Source organism: Pterocles gutturalis, unplaced genomic scaffold, assembly GCF_000699245.1.
Source record: "Pterocles gutturalis isolate BGI_N339 unplaced genomic scaffold, ASM69924v1 scaffold14805, whole genome shotgun sequence".
NCBI classification, from domain to species: domain Eukaryota; kingdom Metazoa; phylum Chordata; class Aves; order Pterocliformes; family Pteroclidae; genus Pterocles; species Pterocles gutturalis.
The window spans coordinates 1-15,670 of record NW_010143630.1 but is presented as its reverse complement, the minus strand read 5'-3'; the positions used below and the strand labels follow the sequence as shown (position 1 = coordinate 15,670).

The window sequence follows — 15,670 nt, the reverse complement described above, 5'->3', positions numbered from 1 at the left end:
GCAAAGTGAACAGATCTTGAGATCCAGATGTATCTGTGATGCAGTATTGTTCTTGTGGTCTTAGCTTTGTTATATGATGAAAGATAGTGTTTGAGCCTTATCTTATATAGCACTGTCCAGGGGATTTTTCTGTAGGTGATGCTTGCTTGTTAGCCGTGAAACTTTACTATTCTGTTAACGTGTCTGCTTTCCTGCTTCTCGTGGAATGAGGGATTTTAGTAGGACAGGGTGTTGAGGTGAATGTTGCATTTTCATGTTGCTGTGCCTGTTGTTTGCCTGGAGTAGGTCTTGTGCTGTGCTGGATTAAAAAGGCAGTCCTGTGCTGCTTTGGTTCAACACAGCCACTGTACCAACAAGAGATGAGCTCTGAAACAAAACTGTAGTTTATGAAAAAAGTGTGGGCAATCTTAGTGTGACTGCCTAACACTTCTGTTGAGTAAAACACAGATAAATAAATATTCTGGTCTATAATATGAGTGGTTTGAAAAACAATGTATCGTAGGAGATGAATGTATACATAACAAAAGATTTATTTAACTCACCCAATTTAGAGCGTGGGAAAATTTTTTTTGCCCATGAGATTTTTTTCTCAAAATTCCTGGAGATTTGGATGACAGCTATAAATCACAGGTCTTTTCTGGTGAAGAACCCATATCACTGAAATGTGGCTGTGTCCAGTGTGAACGGTGAAGCTATTTGAAAGCTGTCACACAAGACTTGAGATGTACAGTTTAGATATGTGTACACCTTAAAAATAAGGAGTCAAAATAGTGTCATTCCAACTTTAATTTTAGGAACCGTGGTAAATACTGCTATTTGACTGATTTTTTTTGTAACCTATGATTGTGCTTCTATCTTTGGAAGCAACAGTGAATTAAAAAAAGAAAATGCTAAAGCAAAACCAGTGCAAGACTGGTTATATTACTGGGGCTAGAATGTATCTGGAATTCCCCTCCAGAGGAAACCCTTCAGTGAAATTCCCCAAGGAAAACAGGAGCGGTGAAATCTCTGTCAGGTAGGTGAGATTGTGTAGACAGCTGCAAGAGAGGGGAAAAAAGGTTTTATTTTAGCTTGAAGCTTACAAACTTGTTGGGGAAGTTCCCTTCAGGAAGGCAGGCTAGAAGTGCATGGGGTTATAGTTTCATCTTTTTTCCACAGAGGTCTGGTTTCTCCTAAAACTGAGTGCAGTCTTGTTTCAGTAACCTATGCTAAGTAGAGAGATGCATGTGTACCCAAGTAATCAGGAAAATTTAAGTTGGTGTTTGCTTCCCCAAGGGCTGTGTAAGCATCTAGTTTATTGGCAGTTTTTGGAGTACATGTGGCAGGTGGAGAAGTTGGTGAGCTATTTTTTTGTTTTTACCATCCTGGACCCAAAACTATCCTAGTGAAAATCTTGCTTATGTCATTATTTGTTTTCCCCATGATTAACGAATTCATATTAAAAAATTCTTTACCGTGACTATAGCAAAAAAGCTTTTCCTAAACTGTTTTCCTTCTTCTGATCACCAAAGAAAAAAGAGCTTTTTCTGCTACAGCTGTACAATATGTAGAATGCATGGCATCTGAATTATGTATTACTAATGTTTTTCTCTTTTCTCTTTTGACTTTTTAAGATCCTGGGATATGAGTAAATTTTTGAACATCCAGTGCTGTATTAGCCGTATCAAATACCCTTCTTTTGCCAAAAAGTGGATCAATATTCGCAAATCATACGGGAACTTCTATAAGGTTTGTACAAATCATTTATTTCTCTTGTGGGAAAATTTGGTTTAAAAGTCTAGAATGAACTGTTGTGCTTGTCATCTTTCCTTGTGTAGTATAAAATTGGAGTACTTAAACTAGTTGCCTGCAGCCTGATTTGCAAATGTGCTTCATGCCCAGATCTCTCTTTACTAATTGAAGATCATATAATCTACTGCATTTTTATTTGAATCTTGTTTTTAAGAACCAGGAGAACACTCCATGAAGGATTGTCTAAAAATGTCATACTGGTGCTCTTAGATCAGGTGTGTCTTGAAGTAGTTCAGCTGAAAAGACTCTATTTATTTTTCAATTATTTTTTTCTGTTTTCCTGTAATACACTACAAACTAATTTGCACCACTGCCCTCAGATATCTCCACTTCTGACAGTGGAATGGGAACAGAGAAAGATTGGGACATATCTACAGTTGGATCAAATTGTCAAGAGAAAAGTAATACCAAGTTCAGTGCTGGACCTTTATTGCTACTTTCTTTCACTGTCAGATCACCATAAAATGGGCTGTTGGAGATTCTAGCGAATTCCTAGTCAGTCTACACTAAAATGTCTGTTTGAGTGTGATTTCAGCCTAGCTGATGACCTTCTCTTGAAGGGCTGTTTCATACTAAATGTAATCTCTAGGATTAAAAAAAAAAAGAGGTTAGTGTTTAATAAGAGAAGAGCTTTACTTTGTGCTGGGCAAATATTACAGAGTTATTCCATTTCTCCCTCTCTTATCGTGCCTTCTCTGCATGACTTTTTGTGGAAACATGTGAGAACACAGAGCAGTCTTGTTAGTCCTGTCAGCTTTAACCTAGACGTACACTCTTTTTCCTCCTCTGTTGAGCAGTGAGTGCTTTTTCATCAAAGGCAACGAAGATTGTAACTTAGAATGAATCAGTTTCTTTTGACTTTTTGTGATTTTTTTTTGTTTGTTTTTAATAAATACAAACAGTTGTAGCATTTCAGTTCCTCTGTTCAGTGGAACAGAGTTCAGTGCCTCTGTTTAGCTGTTCTGTGCTGCTGTTGAATCTGTTGTTAAGTAACAGGAATAGATAAAATCAATTACAAGGAATGTATTGTAACTTTCCTGTGGAATATCCCACAGCCTGCAGGTATGTCTCCCCTGCCCAGTTTCTAGGTGTTATTATTGGAGTTGCATATTGCCAAGTTTTGGCAACTGTATTGTCACCATTCTGCGTAGCTGTTAAATCCAGTAGCGTGGTGCAATATCCTGGAACTTGTCATGTCCTGTGTTCCCCCACCCCAACCACTACGAGAGCAAAGTAAAACTTTCCTTTAAAGTTATCCTGTTGTTTTTCTTTGGCCTCTCCAAAGAACAAATGTATATTTAGCAGTTAATCAAGAGAGGACTTGGGGCTTTTGCTGGTGTAGCACTTTGCATGGGTAAGTCAGTTAAGCTTCCTTGTCTCTTCATGCTGTTGGTCATCCATGGGCTGCTCTGAGTGTTGCTGGTCTGTTCCTGTGGTGTTTGAAGGCATTCAGAAGCTTGATGTCGGTGAGAATTGGGAGCCTGGTGCTTCTTTAATCCCTTAGTATTTAAAAGGAAAATGAAAATCTGATTCCCTCTGCAATGCCACTTTGGTTGGTAATTTTATGAAGCTTGTTAAACCCAGCTGGGCCATGGCTTCCATCGTTGCCAGTGCTGGCACATCCTGAGCTGGTGCTGGTAGTGGTGAGAGGCTCTTGACATTATGCTGAGTCTAGACAAGCTCCTGTTGACTGTGTCTCCTCAAAAAATGAGAGTGTCTGTCTCACCCAGGTGCTTTGAAGTTAAATTGTTAGTGATCTGACAAAAAGCAACATGAAAGTAATATGTGACTTAAGTAGAATTAAAATCTGCGTATGTTTCTACTGCACTGTGTTAGATTAAAAAGACTCGGTACAGAACCTAATTCTTGAATGTGGTTCACTTTCTCCATCAGGTCCCGAGCAACCAGACCAAGCTGACAATCATGCTTGAGAATCTGGGCATGAATTATGATGGGAGACCTCACAGTGGACTTGATGACTCTAAAAACATTGCAAGGATAGCTATAAGGATGCTGCAGGATGGCTGTGAACTGCGGGTGAATGAGAGAATGCACGCTGGACAGCTGATGACAGTCTCCTCCTCAGCCCCCTTAGAGGGAGCCCCTGCTCCACACATGCCCCGCTACAGAAACTAGGAGTTCAAGGGCTCTGCCTTAGGAACTGCTCTTAGATACCTGCTAAAGAATGTTAAGAGCTTATTCAGTGGCCACCTCTGCCAACCTGTCTGCAGTGCAGAATCTGAAAGCACCTTAACTGATCATCTCTCTTGAAATAAAGAGGCGTGTGGAAGCTCTTTGCTCTTTGAAGCCTGTGTTACAGCATTTATTTTTTTGTTTTACTGATGATTTTTTTCTTGTCGTTTGCAACTTTTCTGGCAGTGAGGTTGGTATGTGGAATCCAGGCAAACTGTTAAGCCTTTAAGAACATGTAATTTAAGCACATGCAAAGATCAGTTGAGCCTGTGCGCTGCTGTTCCACCCCAGCCTGTGGGTAGTATTTATTCACTATGCCATACTCTAATGATATCTAACATCTGATTATTCATTGCATACAAATAAGACATTGCTGAAAGAACTGAAATAGCAAGTGGGCAGGCTGGCCTTTCCTGATAAGGCACTCTTCTAAGGGTTCCTGCTGGTAATTTTTGTTTTTTTTAACAAAGTCTATGAGAAATGGGAGCATGTTAATCAATTCTAAAGCAGTACAGAAGTACTGTGTTGTTTGGGTTTGTTGTTTTTTTGGTTTGGTTTTTTTTTTTTTTTTTCCCCCTAAGGGATGTGTTTATGTACTTCCACATCAAATAGAAGAGCTTTGTATCAAATAAAATTTCCATTACTGGATTATGATAGTGATTTTTTTTAACCTGTATTTAAAAAAAAAAGTTCTTCAGATTTTCACTTTGAGGATTGTATCTCCTATTCCTATTGCTCTTCATTTGATGTTGCTTTTAGACATTGTTGTCCGTTTAGACTTAAAAATTAGTGAAGTAAAAATAAGTTGAAAACATGCCAGATCATCAAAATTTTGTGCTATGTGGTTATTACATAAAACAAGAAGCTTCTAGTTCATAGTTAAATACATGCCCAACTATTTTTGGTACCTTCCCATAGCTTTGCCACCAGGAAGCCTTTATCTCAAAATCTAACATTGGAAGATTAGTATAATTTTATTAGTAAGCGCCGCATCTAATTGTTAACAAATTCTGCTTTCTTCCTAGGCCCCAGATGAGATGATATTCAAAAGAGGCCAAAATGTTAATTTGCTTTGTCTCCATGGGCTGTTATGAAATATAGCATGAGTGTGATCAGCTTTGCATTAGAACAGCTTCCTCTGAAAAGCAGAAGGATGTATTTGATTGCTCTTAGTAAAAAAAAAAAAAAAAAAAAGTTAGTTTGGAATCCCTGTATTATAATGAATTCATTTTTTCTGCCACTTATATTTGTGAAACAAAATAACCAATTCATAATAAAGCTTTGTTGAGAACATTTACTGCTTGGCTAATCAAACTCCTCCTAGCTGCCCTTGCTCTTCTGACTGTTAACATCGGATCAATGGAAATGTGAAAACTTTATTTTAAATACATGTAAAAGAGAGAAGTATTGGTCACTTCTCAGATGCTTCATATGTAGGAAGGAAGCAGTTTCTTTCCAGAGTCACAGATTTGGACAGCCACAACTGCTTTAGAATGATGTTCGGGTTTTTTTCTGAAAGTAAATACTTGTTCTACTTGTAGAGTTTTGCTGATCTTCACAGTTTCCATTCTTTCTGTAGCAGTACTTGATGTATTTTCAAAAGGGTAAAATCCAAATCTCCGATATGCTCACTCTGAAAATACCATTTATTTGTCAGCCCATATTTTGTACAAATTGTTAATTGTATATTTGCTTTTCACTATAGCAACCATACTATCCTTTGAAGAACCATGGTAATGTACTTTTTTTGTCTCTTAAGTTATGGTGGTGCAGGTTTCTGTGATAAAATTGAGTCCAGCTCAGCAGATCTCCCCTTGGGATACTGGCAGTGTCATAGACTTTGTCTCTAGTCTTTTATTTACAGGTCTGTAACCAGGCTTACAGTCCAGTGAAAAACTTTTTGTTGCAGATTATACAACTGGTTTCATAAATGAAGAGCTGTTGTAATTTTACGTCATTTATTTTAAGTACAGAGTTGATTTATTTTTGTTCAATAACTTCAGAAATATATTTTGAGATAAGGATTAAATATTAATAATTGGTTTTACTTGAGTAGGTTTTTTCATCAGTGAGTTACAGAAATCAGTAGAATCATTCCAGATGCTACTTTTCCTAAGTTGGATTAATGTGAAATTGTAACTATTTCATAGGATATTTTATTCTGTGATTCTGAGATGAAGTAAATTTTATCCATGTTTGTTGGTTTACTTGAAATGTGAACAAACTTATTAAAACAAGTTGGTATTTATTAACATGTCAGGTACTGAATTCACTTGATAAGGCATGAGATGACTTCAGCAGTCTTGGGGGCCTTGGTTTCAGCATGGCCCGTGATAAGTCTGCTCTGGTGGACTAGCAACATTGCCATGGTGGCTTAAATCTTGCGAATGTGGCTAGTTCACAGCACTCAGTAAAGGGATAGATTTTTCTGGATGCTTTTGTACTAAAGGGGAACAAGGCATTTGTGGAAAAAAATAAAAACGTGGTATGTTGATTTTAGTAACGATGCTTGTGTTTGGCCAAACAATGTTTTTTCAGGTTGATCTCGTTTGTTTGTCCAGAGAAGCTTACTGAGTGCATCTCTGCTGTAATGAATACATTCATTTATTAGAGGTGTCATCCCATGCTGGAAAAACTCATTGACAACTATGTAAGAAACAGTCTCCTTTTTATGCAGAAAAGAAATATATAGACATTCTCCTGCTGATACAGTAAGGGCCCTTGGTTTGTTGTTGTTTGCTTTGTTTTGTTTTTTTTATTTATTTCATGTTTCAGGAGCTGGACTTGAGCAATTCTACCACTGCTGCAGACAGCCTTTGTAAAACACTAAAGAACTTTAAACAAAGGAGTTGCAGACAAATTTCAACATGAGCACTTTCAAGTAGATTTCTTAATATGTATTTATATGAATGTGAGAGGGATTCTCAAAATCTTGGGGTTGTGTTAGGAAAAAAGGTTTCCCAGGCAGGTTAAAGAGCAATAACCTTTTTGTCTGGTGAGCAAATGCCTGAGCAAATGTCACTAGCTGCATGGGGACAAGAGGTCACAGCAGTTTGTAGCCTCCCATCAACCTCCTACTGCGGTATGGCTATGGGGGCAAGCCCCAGCCGGTCAGATGTCCAGAGAAACTGCTCCTGTCTGTGCTTGTCTTTAATAATTTGGTGTAACAAGGTAGTTGTTTACATATTCTGTTGGAAATTAATGTTGCAATGAGGAGGGGGCTGTTCCCAGCAGTTGAAGTTATTAAGAAGCCTCAGTTGACCTTGAGTTGAGGTACTTGTGCCCTTGGAGAGCCTTCAGTGCTTCGCTGCTCTTCGGTGACCTTGCAGAAGCTGTTTTTTTCACCACAGCTTTGATAAAGGACAACTCATTTCTCTCACCCTACAGTTCCCAAGGCTTTTTTAAGTCCTCCCTTTCCCATTTTCTTCCATTAATGAACTCTTGCCTCCCCTGGAAAGCAGTTTGTGTTAGGTAAGATCTTTGTATGCTCTTTTTAATTTGGGGAAAAAAAAATCCAGGCTGTTTAAAAAGAAATGGGAAATCTTACCTGTGAAGGGACTGGTGGCAAGAGCCCCAGTTACTGACTGGAGGCTTTTGAAACAGGCTAAATGTATAGAACATTGTTCTGTTGCAACCAAGACCATTCTAGGCCCCCCCCAAGAGTTTCATATTTGGCAGCCCCACGGATAACAGTGACAGGTTACCAGGAGGACTCCCTGAACGATGATGGGTGAAGTAGCAAGGTGCTGGTCAGCCCATGCTTCTGTGGGAGAACAGCCTGAAGTAGCATCAGGACTGCGCTCCTTAAATTGAAGGAGCGTGGCTGCTTTGCACTAAGTGGCCTTACATGGAGGAGAAGCTTTTTCAAATGACTGACGGGAGCCATGGACCAGTGACAGGTTACCAGGAGGACTCCCTGAACGATGATGGGTGAAGTAGCAAGGTGCTGGTCAGCCCATGCTTCTGTGGGAGAACAGCCTGAAGTAGCATCAGGACTGCGCTCCTTAAATTGAAGGAGCGTGGCTGCTTTGCACTAAGTGGCCTTACATGGAGGAGAAGCTTTTTCAAATGACTGACGGGAGCCATGGACACCTCTTTATGGCAGAGGTGGCCGCTGGGTGTGCTGTGATTGGGGATGTGATGGCATGGCCACAGCTGGCTCCTCCATGCCCCATGGGTGGTACTGTGCCGTGCTCCTGCAATCTGAACTCAGTGTGATCGTGACTGCACATGCTAGTTGTAAATCTTGTGATGCTGCTTGCAGATATACAGGAAAGGTGTTTTGTCTACTTTTATGGCTAAGTTATTGCTAATCGTGGTTGTTTTGCTGTTTGAAGTGAATAGTAGTAATGATCTTGCATTGGTGAAGTACTTGCAGGTGATTCTGACCTCCTTTGTTTATGTTCCCTGGTTCAGCGATGTTGATTTTTAAAGAGCACACGTAGCCGAATGGACCTCTGTGAGCCAGCCGTGTCCCAATAAGCAGGAATTGCTCCATCGTGCTTGTGTTCGGCTGCGGGGCGGTGCTCAGGTCCTGGGCTGCAGGCTGGCCAGGCAGCAGCACACACCTTCCCAGACACTGCCTGCTCAGCACAGCACCAGGCTGGGGCATTGCTTCGTTTTCTTTATGACTGCAATCGGTGCGACTTGGAGGTCTCCTTGCTGTGTTCCTTCCTTTATAGACTCATAGAATGGTTTGGGTTGGAAGGGACGTTAGAGATCATCTAATTCCAACCCCCTCTTTCATTATTTCATAATAATTCATAGTTTGAATTGATAAGTAGTTGAATACATATACTCTGACCAGCATGGAAGTGCTTTATATGTAATTTAGGGAGAGCAGGGTGAGACTCTCAAGTGAGAAAGGAGTGCCTTCCTCTTTCATTATTTCATAATAATTCATAGTTTGAATTGATAAGTAGTTGAATACATATACTCTGACCAGCATGGAAGTGCTTTATATGTAATTTAGGGAGAGCAGGATGAGACTCAGAGTGCCTTCCTTTCTCACTTGAGACCACTTGAATGTTTGTGATTAATTTCCCTTCGTGCAGATATGGACTAAGGTGATTGAGACCTAAAAAGAAGGGAGACATGACATGTTATGAGCTGATGTAGGCAGGGCAGGCCAGGGGTGTGCTGGTAACTATTCCATATAGTCTGAGTGTTTAATGCAGTTGATGAACTTTGAGAACAGGTTTTTGGGGATGCCTAACACCATGTAGAGAGGGGATGACCGTCTGCTTCGGCACTCAGCTTGGCTGTATTTAAGCACAATCTGGGGCATGGAATGGTCATATATTGCTGTCCGCCAGAAAGAGAGGGAGCCCGAGCCAGCCTCTTGCTCTCGTATTGGTGATAGCTCTGCTCCGGATGGAGGCTGGGCAGGACACCTCTCCACCTCCTTTCCAAACAACACTCCTCTGGTTCTGTGAAGCCAGTCAAGGGGAAAAAATGAGCTGTAGATTATCTGGTAGTCTTAATCTGCTGCTGGAATCACTTAGTTAACTGGGAATTTTCCATGCATTTTTGGCCACTAATAGAGCCTTTGGACCAGCTTTACTCCCCAGAGGACTCTGTTTCTCATTACTGATAGAGAGCTGTTCTTTCCTACCAACACAGTGTCTTGCGATGTGTTAGTTTGGAAAGTTAAGCCACGTCCTGCTGAGAGTCACATCCACAGAGCTGGTCACCACACTTGCCAGTCTTCAGTCAGCAAGCAGCCCTGCAGATAAGGGGCATTTATTTGAGCTGAGAAGCCTGTCTGGGGCATGGCTGAAAAAGAAATTGGGCATCCCTATCCAGCGTCAGAGGGAGTTGCTGTGGCGCCTGCAAAGCCTGCCCGTTGGCGTGCTGCAGATCTTTGGGAGCGGTTTCCTGCAGCTCTGCTGGAGCTTTGTTTCCCCATTAATCTGCAGAGCCATGTGGGCTTGTTCCTTCTTCAGACCCTTCTCAAACGCTTACAGTTTGCTGGTTTGGGGGCTGGCTTCTCTGGAATTTACTGGCTTGCTCCTTGTTCTTTTATTGTTTTGCTTACATGGAATAGTCCTTCCCTGACCCAGCTTGTGCTGATTTTCTAATGAGCCGTGTCTGGAAGCAGCTGTACTCGATGCTGTAATCTCGTCTGCGCTGCTAGCCTGGCTGTTAGGAACAGGTCTTACAGAAACCTTATCAGATCAGGGACGGCTGCCTTGTTAGGAGCTTGTGTAGCACGGTGTCACGGTTCCCAAATGCTGCAGCTATTTAACAGATGCTAACAGCAGGGAGGACAGTGTAAGGAAATGCAGAATCTCTTGGCTTCCTTTACAAGTTGTGACAAATTCTCATGGTTTAACGGTGCTTTCATTCATGCTTGCTGTTACATGCACATCTCCTCTGGGGCTGCTGCTACCATTAAAAACCGTGGCAAGGACAGGGCCATTTGGAAACTGAAGGCCAGTTAAGTTAGATGTGTGATGGGTATTTGTTTCTACACTAGAGCTGCATTGGTAAGCGTAGCATCGCATGGAGGAGAGTGATGCTTTACTAGATTCAGCGAGGAAGCCCGTTGAAATGCTTTTGATTTTTCTGACGGGTTGTCATTAGCCTTCAAGCATGGAAAACTTCTGTTCTTGTGTTGGCTTTGAAAAAGGAAAATAATGTTTTTAAGCTTATAAAAATATTTTAAAATTTTGTATTTGAGGGATGGGGAAGATGAAGAGATCTACATGTGGTTTCGGGAGGACTGGGAAATTGGAAGCGCTTTAGAAAAAACACGGTGGTGCTGAGGAAGTGTTTTTGTGCTGTTGAGTACGGGAGCATGTGACAAACAGAATGGATTTTGTTTGGAGCAAGACGTTCTTGTGATCGTTGAGCAGCATTTGGTGTTGTGTAGTTAACGCTTTGGCGTGTGGCACTGCAGAGCTCTGGAGGACCTTGGTCAGCCTCGCTGGCTGTTTTTGTGGAGCAATCCCAGCTGGGGTGCAGCTTTTAGCACAGAGCAAGATATTATCAGGCTGAGATGGTGGCAGCTCTATAGAGCAAGTCAATTGTGTTATAAACATTATACCTCAGCATGTCGGCAGGAAGTTTTCTTCCATAGGTTAGTCTGGGAGATGGCAATGTTCTCGTAAGTGTTGGATCAAGGCTTCCGAAATGAATGATCCTCAGACAACACTCTTCTGGTATGAAATAGAACCACTGTAACAGCCTATGATTTAGCTCTCTTTCAGGGAAGAAAATAGAAATGCCTTCTTTCTGTCCTCCAGCCAAGAGACCTGTCCACCTTGGTGGACATGGGAATTTCTTGGTTGTTTGATGGAGTGATTTGGTAGAGAGTGAATGAGCTCCTTTGTGCTTGGCTGATTCTGTCTGTGTGTGAAACATTTCTGTAGAGGTTGCAGTGGATGTGTTGTACTGGATGAAACTTCTGTCTTGAACCAAGGTGGACATGCTCGAGGCTGTTGGACTTCTTTCTGGAGCCAAGAGACCACAGACCTAATTCAGGTCCCTCCTGGTAGCTGTGGGAGTGAGCTGTGGTGGAAACATAAACTTTTGTCCCCAAGAGGTGATGAACATAGAGCTTGGCTGTGTGCCACTGGGCATATAGTAAGTTTGTCCAACTATTCATACTGTATATGAAAGGGTTTCACAGATTAACATCTGAGCTGGTGGCTGCAGCCAGCTGACCACTGCTGCGTGGAGCTTTCCATCTGTTCCTCCTTTTCTGCCACCTGCATAATCTTTTAAAAATTGCACAAAAATCTCCTCAAGCACACCCTGCAGCTCCACCAATCCCTTATGCTCTAGAGACTTTGTATATATAGTCATCTCTCTTTTAGAATATAAATGACCGTGGCCTCTTATCATAGTTCAGCAGCCCCTCAATGTCAAGAATATAACCTCCCGAAAGTACGTGGAGTTGGGCTGAGCTGTGTACTTGCTTTAAGGAGAGGGACAAGCATACTGACTTTTACATGCTGACTGTGGTTAACAGCAAAGTTGCTAACCCTGTTCTAAAGAGGATGAAAATCAGGCATAGAATTAAATTGCTGTTCATGTTTATGCAGTGAGTAAGGATAGTGCTAGAAATGGAAATCAGTTGCCTTGTCTCCTTGGCTTCCTTGTCTTCTCAAAACCCTCTACTGTTTCTTTTCAGCAGACAACATCTCACTGTAGGTTGCCACTAGAGGAAGAGGCTGTGCCACTGCTGTTGTGATTTTGGCTGAGCTCTTCTTGGGGACAGGCCCTTGCCTGAGGGAATTCCACGCAAGCTCCTGGTCTCTAAAGCAGCTCTGCATCTCATCTCGGGACATGCAGGATGTACCTACTGCAAATGCTTTCTTGAGCAATGGGATAGGAATGACGTGTGCTGATGGCGCATGTGTTAGCACATCATAAAAATTACTGCACACCTACAGCTCCTTGGAATATGTAGATGAGATGAACAAGGGGCAGCCTAAACCAAGACAAACCTGAAATCTCAAGGCACAAAAAATATGCTGGTTGAATGATCCAAGAATGAGATTGGAGCAATAAGTCATTGAGATAAGGAGACAAAAGGCAGCAAGTATATTCTAATGATTCAGAGAGACAGGACAAGATGATCCTAATCACGGGTCAGGCTCCTACAGGTACAGAGAACACATCCAAAACCTGTGTATGCTCACCAACCTGAGGGTTCAGGAGGGTGGGGGAAGATAGCTGGCATCTCTTTCCTTCCATCTCATTGCAAAAGCAATCCTGGCAAAAGCATGGACCCTTGGTGCTGGCGTTCTGGACTGACCACATGGAAACATGTCCTAGTGCTTGTGATTATATCTGTATGTGAGTATGCATGAGTGTAATCAGTTTGGAGTTTTTTTAAACAAAATCACTTTCTTTCTGTAGTCTCACCTTGAGCTTTGCTCCAGTTGTTGCTGCAGCATGGCTGCAAGAAGAGAGATCCATCAGTGCACAGGCAGTGCTGGAATGCAAAGCGTTCATTATTGGTCTGATGATTTTAGCAGTAGCACTAGAATGTCTCGTCAGGATCCTCTACTAATCCATGGTTTTGGATTTATTTTGGCTTCCTGTGAGTGTGGAAGGTGGGCTTGGGAGCATTTATGCAGCCAAATCCTTGGGTTGCAAGATGTCTGTGGACCACTTAGCACACCACTAAGGCACCAGTGACCTACTGGACTGTTGGGATCCCACACGATGTAGAGAGCAATCTGGCACTGTGCTTGGAGCCATCCTTCCAGGATCTACCAATACGAGAGCAAACTCAAAGGATGGCAGGGGACTGCAGCGTCCCACTACAGAACAGGTTTGGCGATCTGCTCTGAAGGCCACAAGCTCAAATGACAGGCCTTGGAATGGAAAAGGAGTCTGTGAGTCCTTCCAGACATAGTCTAGAGAACATCTTAAGGTAAGTGTGATGAAGTGTGCATTTTTCATAGAGTTTAATGGCCAAATGGAGACCAACGAGAAGGTTGTTTTTTCAAGGAGACAGAAGGATGCCTGTTGATTAGAAATGGTTCCCACTTGCTGGGTTTGCCATAGATTTATAGTTTTCACTCTAGTCCTGTTCTCACTTCCACTTTATTTCTTCCTGTCTCAGAAGACCTTGGCACAAACAGCACATAATTCACTCCATCTTAAGCTTGTTAAGAATTAGACCCATAGGGCCTGCTAGGGGAAAGACTTAGTTCCCTAAACACAGCTGTCTGGTGCCCTCTGGTATCTGAGCTGTCTGCACAAAGTTTGCAGATGCCACCTGAGACCTGCAGGAGTCCTCCTGTCTTCTGGAGCAGCAGCTGGAGGCAGGCTGGAGACCTGAGATATCTCCAGTAGCGCTATTGTTCATCCCTGCGTGTGGGCACTGGAATGGTGCCCCTGGAGCAAGTCCATGGCCCAGTCAGCTTAACAGGAAGAGACAAGTACCTGCAGAGGGTGAATTGTCCTGTTGGTCTTTCCTGGCTCTTACTATGACTCAGTGGTAAGGTAGAAGCTGTGCTGCTGCTGTGCAGCGTATGAGCTTCCACCGACCCTTTGCTAGAGAGATGGGGATTTCAAGTAGCCAGGAGAGGGAATGCGATTGTGAGGCCAAGGCATCACCTCCCAAACAGCAAAGGGTTTGGGAAGTAAGGGTATGTTTCTGTTTGGCTCACTCACTAGCCTTCCCAGAAAGCATAGGAGGAAGACAGCTAGATCTGGATTTAGCTGTTTTGTTTCTGCACCTCAGTGCAGAAGGGAAGAACGAGTTATGCTCATTTTTTTTTATAGTGGTTTGGTGCCAGTATTTAAGCCGGGATGAGGGGATTTCAGCTCTTCAGTTTCTAAGAGCAAAACTCTGCATTGGGGATGCCTTGTCTTAGTGCTCTCAGGGTTAGGTGTCACTCCTTCTCAAGGAAACTTTTGCCTGACAAACTATCTCTGCTCATGCAAGACACTTCTTGCATGAGCAGGACCAAGCTGCTTTCTGTGCAACTGCGTGAGAACAAGTGGAGCAAACTCAAGTGCTGGGCAGTGAGCACAGCCTTGCCAGGCACTGCCAGAGCCGAGTATAGGTGAAAAGGGGTGGCAGGAGAACTGGCCCTCCCCTGAAAAAGAAAAATGCTCCAAAAAAAGGAGGCAGGGTGGAAAAAAAGGAGTATTACTGCACTTTTTTCCCCCCCATTCATAAGCACTGTCTCCAGTTTGCTCCCCCAGACAGGCAAACAGCCCTACTGGAGAATGAGGATAATCTTACAGAGGAAAACAAGAAAGAGTGGAAAATGGATGCAAGCAAATGCATGCATAAGCATCTGCAAAAAAAAAAAAAAAAAAAAAAGGATGGTGAAATCTACCCACACAGTTAACAGGCAGAATCCTCCTCCTCCCCGGGCTGCATCACTCTTCTACCCACGGGTGGGACTCACAGGTACTGCGGGGGGCAGGGTTACCCCTCTGTCATCTGGGACCTGGTACAACTCATGGGCAGGGAGTTGCAGAAGTGAAGGATCGGCAGACAGCTCCAAGGCCGAAATTTGTTTTGCATGAACAGTTCCTACGCTTCTGCACACCGAACATCTGCAAACAGAAAGTCAGTTTGCTCACAGTATGTTAGGAGGCAGCAGGGCTAAGGTTTGCTGGAGAGTGTGCTCGCAATGAATAATTCAACCAGTCCTGCTGCCTTTAAATTTAGGTAATAATGCTGCAGTCAAAGGCTTTCAGAGTTTGGCAGCTGATGCTATTGCGGGCTTGTCTCCGTGTTCGGCCTCGGGCTTGTGCTATTTCACGGGTGACTTTGACCTTGTGTGACAGCATCACTACAAAATGGTTCCCTTCTACCTGGCAAATCAGGCACAAATTCCTTCATCAGTTTGCCAATACCAAATTGGTTTGGTATGTTACTACATACTACTACTATGTCACACTACAGGAGACTGAAAACAGAGCTGGGGGTGCGGGGGATGCTGGCTTCAGGCTGCCATCTAAAACACCTTCCCAGAGGTCAACCAGATGGCACTTCTTCTGCCCCACCACTATCTTACCACACATTTGTGGTAGTATTTGTTCTGGTTCCACCGAGAGCTTAGCTGGCACCCACTTCCTGGATTCTGAATCCTCTCAAGGTTTCTGTAGGTAATATTTCCCCTCTCTTTGCCTTTCCTCATGACTGTAGGACACCCTCTCTCCACAAAGCTACAGGTTTCTGAGGTGTCTGGCTCACGGGCTCTTGTCC

The 15,670-nt window shown here is 42.8% G+C and overlaps 1 protein-coding gene across 1 annotated transcript; it reads left to right on the top strand.

Moving 5' to 3' along the window:
* Positions 1 to 1,618: 1,618 nt before the first annotated feature.
* On the top strand, positions 1,619 to 4,190 carry LOC104460791 (3'-5' exoribonuclease 1-like). Its single transcript, XM_010084816.1, has 2 exons — positions 1,619 to 1,728; positions 3,685 to 4,190. The coding sequence occupies exons 1-2, from the start codon at positions 1,624 to 1,626 to the stop codon at positions 3,925 to 3,927; spliced, it is 348 nt and encodes a 115-aa protein (XP_010083118.1). The 5' UTR covers positions 1,619 to 1,623; the 3' UTR covers positions 3,928 to 4,190.
* Positions 4,191 to 15,670: the final 11,480 nt, after the last annotated feature.

What these genes read in the sequence shown, in the direction of transcription:
- LOC104460791 (XM_010084816.1), top strand. Translation starts at nt 1,624, where the DNA reads ATGAGTAAATTTTTGAACATCCAGTGCTGTATTAGCCGTATCAAATAC. An exon ending in CATACGGGAACTTCTATAAG is followed by an intron (nt 1,729 to 3,684) that starts GTTTGTACAAAT and finishes TTTCTCCATCAG; the next exon opens with GTCCCGAGCAACCAGACCAA.